The sequence below is a fragment of the Pithys albifrons genome, chromosome 22, assembly GCF_047495875.1.
Source record: "Pithys albifrons albifrons isolate INPA30051 chromosome 22, PitAlb_v1, whole genome shotgun sequence".
In the NCBI taxonomy this organism is placed as follows: Eukaryota; Metazoa; Chordata; class Aves; order Passeriformes; family Thamnophilidae; genus Pithys; species Pithys albifrons.
This window is the reverse complement of record NC_092479.1, coordinates 2,339,610-2,346,685: the sequence shown is the minus strand read 5'-3', so window position 1 is coordinate 2,346,685 and position 7,076 is coordinate 2,339,610. Positions and strand designations below refer to the sequence as shown.

The 7,076-nt window shown below is 51.2% G+C and overlaps 1 protein-coding gene across 1 annotated transcript; it reads left to right on the top strand.

Annotated features, from left to right (window-relative positions):
• The first annotated feature begins 618 nt into the window (after positions 1-618).
• Positions 619-6,840, top strand: LOC139681944 (guanylin-like). The gene is made up of 3 exons (XM_071575762.1): positions 619-783; positions 5,008-5,194; positions 5,984-6,840. The coding sequence occupies exons 1-3, from the start codon at positions 709-711 to the stop codon at positions 6,046-6,048; spliced, it is 327 nt and encodes a 108-aa protein (XP_071431863.1). The 5' UTR covers positions 619-708; the 3' UTR covers positions 6,049-6,840.
• Positions 6,841-7,076: the final 236 nt, after the last annotated feature.

The window sequence follows — 7,076 nt, the reverse complement described above, 5'->3', positions numbered from 1 at the left end:
CATGACAACCCCAGAGCCTTTGAACATGTGGATTTTAATTGGGTGCTGCAAGAAGCAGCACAGAAGGGTGGTCAGGCCCTGGCAGGGGTGCCCAGGGCAGTGGGCGTTTCAAAACACCCCTGGAGGTGACCTGGGGGGATGATTTGAGTGATAACCAATCTGTTCCCAGGTCTTGGGTTGATGATGGAGTTGATGACCTCAGAGGGCTTTTCCAACCTTAACAATTCCATGATTCCATCATTGCACCCTCTCAGTACCTGGAACCCCCAGAAGAGGGACCTGAACAAACCAATTCTTCTCTGCCTCCTTCCAAACCTCTTTCTTCCTCCCAGATGTGCTTCCAGAGGTCAGGAATGTGGAGCCCAACTCCAGGGCCTGCCTGGGCCCAGCCACACTCCCTCCCTGCAGCCTGGAATGATTCCCTGCCCAAGTCACTCTCAAAGCCCAGGATCTGCCTGGGTGTGGCTGAGCTGCTCTGCCAAGGAGCAGATAAGGGACAGCCCCTGGAAGGTTTATGGAGTGTCCATAAAAACGTTGGATTAATGGATTACCAACCCAATGCCATGGGAAGCCTTTATAAGCTCTGACTGCTGAGCTGTCCCAGTGCTGCAGAGAGGAGTCTGAGGGACACAAACAAGGCAGGAAAAGACCAAATCTAGAGAAAATAAACTATCCCCAGGTTAGGAGAGGCTGGACTGTGTGGGCACCATGAGAGGCTTCCTCCCCTGTGCCATCCTGGTGCTCCTGGTGCTGGGGCACAGCTCCTGGGCAGTCTATGTGCAGGTGAGTTTTCTCTCTTCAATTCATTGGTATTATGAGTTCAACAAAGTGCTGGTGTTTTTAAACTTGTGACTGGAATGGGAATCTGGGGCTGAAGTGAGAGACCTGAATGATGTTTGCTTTGCTCTGCCTTGATATCCAACTGCCAATCCCTGTGCTCCAGGTTTGCTTTCTGTAAGGTGCTCCAGGTATCACAGAATGCTCTTTGCTGACTTCTCCAGCCTCATCCCTGCCCTGAAATCCTCAGGGCCTGGGGTGCTTTGTGTCCAGGGTTTCCTTTGACACTTAATTCCAGGTGTTGGGAAGGTGCAAGAGCTGGGGATGCCTCTGACCTTAATCCAAAGCCACAAAAGTTCAGAGAGTGGTGTAAACCTCTAACGTTGGAGAATGGTGTAAACCAGGTGTGACAGGAAAGAAATTGTCTTGTCTCACCTGACTCTGGGCAGGAAGGTCTTCAGGAGAGTGATCTGAGAGTTCATGAGATGGAGCCCACAAGTGTCACCTGGATAAAGGTCCAAGAGGAGCTCAGCTGGGACCAGAGAAATCTCAACAGGCAGAGAAATGAGCAGAGGAGGCTCCATCCAATTTTCCAAAGCTCACAGCCCCTGATGCATTCCATATGCACAGACTGGCATTCCACATGCACAGACTGATATTCCATATGCACAGACTGGCATTCCATATGCACAGACTGGCATTCCATATGCACAGACTGATATTCCATATGCACAGACTGGCATTCCATATGCACAGACTGATATTCCATATGCACAGACTGGCATTCCACATGCACAGACTGGCATTCCATGTGCACAGACTGGCATTCCATATGCACAGACTGGCATTCCATATGCACAGACTGATATTCCATATGCACAGACTGATATTCCATATGCACAGACTGGCATTCCACATGCACAGACTGGCATTCCTTATGCACAGACTGGTATTCCACATGCACAGACTGATATTCCACATACACAGACTGGCATTCCATATGCACAGACTGATATTCCATATGCACAGACTGACATTCCACATGCACAGACTGGCATTCCATATGCACAGACTGATATTCCACATGCACAGACTGGCATTCCATATGCACAGACTGATATTCCATATGCAGACTGATATTCCATATGCACAGACTGATATTCCACATGCACAGACTGGCATTCCATATGCACAGACTGGTATTCCATATGCACAGACTGACATTCCATATGCACAGACTGGCATTCCATATGCACAGACTGGCATTCCATATGCACAGACTGGTATTCCATATGCACAGACTGACATTCCATATGCACAGACTGGCATTCCATATGCACAGACTGATATTCCATATGCACAGACTGGTATTCCACATGCACAGACTGATATTCCACATACACAGACTGGCATTCCACATGCACAGACTGGCATTCCATATGCACAGACTGGCATTCCACATGCACAGACTGGCATTCCATATGCACAGACTGGCATTCCAGGTGACAGGGCAGCAGGTAGGAAGGTCCTGCAGTGCTCTGGTCTGTCCTTGGGAGGGGGTTGGATCATCCTGAGGAACAGTCTGGGAGGTTTCACTTTGCAATGCAAACAGCTCCCTCAGAGGGCCAAGAGAACTGATATTTCTTCAGCAATTATTGACTCTGTGTGTGCAGCAGATCCCAGGGATAAGGTGTCTTTGTGCCTTGCACTATCCTCTCTTTGTCCTCTGGATGACAGAGATGTTGAGGTCTAAGCTATTCATTTCCTCCAAACTATTCTTCAACATTTAAATTATTCTGGGCAAGAGAGACCTTCCTACTCCATGGAAAAATCTCAGTTTTCCACTCTGAGGCATTAAAAACAAGTCCTAAATGAGAAGATCTGTCCCTAAGTTGGGTCCAAGTGTAGGAAGTGCAGCTCTGGAGTCTGAGCTGGAATCCTTCCATGAAATCTGTGTTTTCCCAGTGCCCTGCAGAGTGCCCAGTGTGTGCTGCTCTCCTGTCCCCTGCTCCACCCACCTTGGCTCCCACTCTTCCTCCTTGGAATTCTCCCCCAAACCTCCCTCCCCCCTGCTGTGAAATGCCACAAATGGTTCATTGCAGTGACTGCTTTGCAAAGAGTTTCGTTTGATGCCAGTTTGGTGTTGTAGTCTGGGGGTCCTGTCCTGGCACTTCCCACCACAAATCTCAGGGAATGGGATGAAGTTGGAGGCAGAGGAGTCTCCTCCCCTTGGAGGGGAGATGCTGCTCAGATTTAGCTCTAGTGCCTCATTCTTAGCTGAGTTGGTGGGGGGTTGTTTCTATTTCTGTTGTTGCTTTGCTGTCTTTCATCTCCAGGACATGCACATCTCAGGGCTTCTTCCCAATTCCCACTTTTCTCTGGAATTGTATCTGTGGAAATCCACCTTCTTTGAGTTCCCTGTTTATGTTTCTGAGCTCTGTGAGCAACAGCTCAATCCTGAACTGCTTTGCACAGGAAAAGTGAATCTTTCATGGGCAAGCAGGGACGGTCTCAGAATCCCAGGATGGTTTAGGCTGGAAAAACCCTCTGGATTCACCAAGCCTGACCATTCCCCAGCACTGCCAGGGCTGGGGGGACACCAACCTGTGTCCCCAGGTGCCACATCCACATGTCTTCTGAACACTTCCAAGGTTGGTGACTCCACCACTGCCTTGTGCCAATGCCTGAACACCCTTTACAGAATCAGAGAATCATTAAGGTTGGAAAACACCTCTAAGATTTTCGAGTCCAACTGATAAGTTGACCTGAGTAAAATAATGACCTGATTGCAAGGGTTTGACTTTGTTAAGCAAATGCATGTCCAGAGTTTACCTGTTTGCTTTTTTCAGACCTTTGACACCAAAATTCTGTGATTCTGTAAAAACAGCCCCCAAACCCCAATCAGAACCAGCTACACTCCCACTGCTCCCCACTGGGCTCATGAAACAGAAGCCACTATTTGGTCTTGGCTGTCCCAGTCACTGCACTTTATTTCTTGGAGTTGCTTGATCCTAGAACCCCAAATGGTTTGGGTGTTAAGGAACCTCAAAGCTCTTCTTGTTCCACCCTGTCACAGACAGGAACAGCTTCCACATCCCCCCTGTGACATGTTGGCCATTAAACCAGGTTAAAACAGGAGCTAAAGGTCAATTTGAAACTGCTTATTTCTCTTCCAGGTCGAGCTCTGGTTACCTGCACAGACTTTGTGCACTTGTTCAACAGCTGCAACATCTGCAGCTGGAGTTTGTGACCTCAAAAGGAGGAATTAGCTTGAAACTGAGAGCAGGACCATTGACATCCCACAGGGATTAGTAGCTGAAATCATGGAGTAACATTTCCCAGAGTCCTGTCCAGGCTCCAGAAGCTTTGGCTGAGAGCTTTGAAAAGTGTTGTATTTATGGTTCCAATCCCTTGAGTTCCAGGAGTTGTGTGGGCCATTAAATTGGCCCAGGGTGGCATTGTTGGGGTGTCCTGTGCAGGACCAGCAGTTGGACTCAATGATCCTTCTGGGCCCCTTCCAGCTCTGGAGTTTCTGTGACTCTGAACTCATGGAAACTCCCCACAATGTCCTGGGGAAGGGATTTCAGCTCTCAGGAATGTGCCCCTTTTTTTGGGTCAGACCCTGCCATGCCGTGGCCAACAGGTGGTGTCTCCACTGCTGTGTTAGAAGAGAGAGAGAACCAAAGGAATTCTCATTTCTCCTCACTCAGCTCATGATTTTGGGAATCTCTACCACATATCCCTGGGAGTGTCCAAGGCCAGGCTGGACAGGGCTTGGAGCTACCTGGGATAGTGGAAGATGTTCCTGCCCATGGCAGGGATTGGAACAAGATGGGCTTTAAGGTCCCTTCCAACCCAAACCACTCCATGATTCCATGATATTGCCCAGTCATTCCTGTTCTAGGCTGAGGATTCCCACCCTGGCTCTTTTGACCCCGGAATTTCTGGGTCTCTCTCACGGGGGTGAGCAAGGCCCTGATTCTGCCTCTGCCCACTGTGGCACCCAGCAAAGCCCTGCCCAGCAGGTGGGTCCTGTGGCTGCTCTGCCAGGTCTGTGCCTTCCACAGCTCCTCATCTCCCCTCCAGTCAGCACAGATTTTATCTGGGCTTCCTTCCCACCCTGTCCTTTCACTCTCTGACATTTCTGGGAGAGCTCAAGTTTAAAATGGGAAGGATTTGCCTGAGGACTCACCTCCTGACTCCTTTTTTTTTCTGCTTCTTTCTACATAGGATGGAGACCTGAAATTCCCCCTGGAGTCTGTGAAGAAGCTGAAGGAGCTCATGGATGGGAACAGACCCATCAACCCTCGCATGGTGCCCATGGGCAGCCACTCCCTGTGCCAGGAGAAGTCTCTCCCTGCCGAGTTCCAGCCCTTGTGCAAGAGGGAAGATGCCCCCAGGGTCTTCCAGAGGCTGAGTATGTTTCTCCTATGGCAGAGTTGCCACTTTAATCCCACTTTTCAGCCTTAGACATTCAAATGGCAGGGGCAAAGCCATGGAGTTCCTGTCCTGTCCCTTCTGAAGCAGCTGGGGGTGGTTTGTGCCCTCTTTGTGCTGCCCTTTGCCCACCAGGGTTGGGCTGCACAGGGTGGGGACCCTCTAGAAGGTCCCTCTGTGCTGAGCTGAGCTGTGCCCTGTGCCCTGTGCCCACCGAGGTGCTGCCCATGGACAGGTTCAGCCAAGGACAATCATGGAATCATGGAAAGGTTTGAGTTGGGAAGGACCTTAAAGCTCATCCCATTCCACCCCTGCCATGGTCAGAGACACCTCCCACTGTCCCAGGTTGCTCCAAGCCCTGTCCAACCTGGCCTTGGGCACTCCCAGGGCTGGGGCAGCCACAGCTGCTCTGCCCAGCCTGTGCCAGGGCCTGCCCACCCTCACAGGGAGGAATTCCTTCTCTAATATTTGATCTAACTCTGCCCTTTTTCAGCTTGAAGCCATTCCCCTGTCCCAGGTCCCCCTGCCATGGCCTGCTCTGCAGTGTTTGCTTTCCCATGGTATTAGATGGCATTGGGCACCTCGGGAAGGAATGGCCTCTTGTCCCCCACATGTTCCTGTTGCTTCCCAGTGAATTTGGGATTGGTTTCCTTCTTTGAGCCCGATTTCAGCTGGAGCAGCAGTGCCTCCAGGGCACATTAGGAGCACAGGGCAGGACTGGGGAGGACTTGGCAGGTGGCTCAGATGGACCCTCCTCTCCCTGTGCCAGGCCTGGCTGCCGGGGATGACCTGTGTGAGATCTGTGCCAACGCTGCCTGTGCCGGCTGCTTCTGAGCAGAGACCCGACCAGAGGAGCTGTCCAGCTGGGAGGTTGGGCACTGCTGTGGAGATCACATCCCTTCACCCATCAGCGTCCTTGGACTCCACATCCCACCACAGCCAGCCCGGGCAGTGCTGCAGGGGTGCCACCAGGTGCCACCAGGTGCCACCAGCAGCGCAGCTCTGGCAACAAGGAGGCTGAGAGCTCCTCCGAGAGGTTCCAGTGCTGCAGGAGATGAGTCACCCTGGAATGAAAATGTCCTGGGTTTCATTTCCCACTGTTTTGTGTGGATTTGAACACCCTGGAGGAAACTCAGCAGCCTCCTGCGGCCTTTTTAATAGCTAATATTTAATATCTAATATTTAAAGTCTAACAAGGAATCCCTGACAATTATGATCTGCCCGTGCTTTGGGCTCCCCTGCACGCAGCGCTGGGTTATCCATCCCCTTCCCAGCCCCTTCCCGGTGTATGGATCACTCTCTGTGTGCAGGGGACACCTCTGGGTGGGCAACAGAAATGCAGCCAAGAGCTCGGCACCAACTGCTGGTGTTCAGCAGCCCGTTCCCAGCCAGGAACCTCCCGTTAGCTGTGCCAGTGGCTGTGGGTTCAGGGATGCAGAGGAGCACAGGGACACTTCCCACCTGCTTGGATATGAATGTTCTTTAAGTTTCTATAGGAGAAAGGAATTCCAACCTGCAGTGCTGGAATGGCTGGAAATGAAAGCACCGCCTTGGGCTTGTATTTATTGGGGACAGGACTGTGAGGGAAGGAGCTGCTTGTGTTTATGTGCTGTACATGAAATAAAAGCCAGAGATAATTTGCATCTTTTGTTGTTTCTGGGTTTGCTGGGTTTGGGGTGGGTTTGCTTTGTGCCAATCCTGCCCACCTGCTTTTTCCCTACACGAGGTCTGGCCTGTCTGGGCCTGCACTGGAATAAAGGATGGTGTGAGTGGTGTCCTGAACTGAAACCAACTTGTGGTCACAGAACCCCAGACCCAGTGAAGTTGGCAAAGCCCTGCCAGCCCATGGAGCCCACCCTGTG

Coding starts and splice junctions, on each gene's coding strand:
- LOC139681944 (XM_071575762.1), top strand. CDS start 709: ATGAGAGGCTTCCTCCCCTGTGCCATCCTGGTGCTCCTGGTGCTGGGG. Junction 784..5,007: donor CCTGGGCAGTCTATGTGCAG/GTGAGTTTTCTC, acceptor CTTTCTACATAG/GATGGAGACCTGAAATTCCC. Junction 5,195..5,983: donor CAGGGTCTTCCAGAGGCTGA/GTATGTTTCTCC, acceptor TCCCTGTGCCAG/GCCTGGCTGCCGGGGATGAC.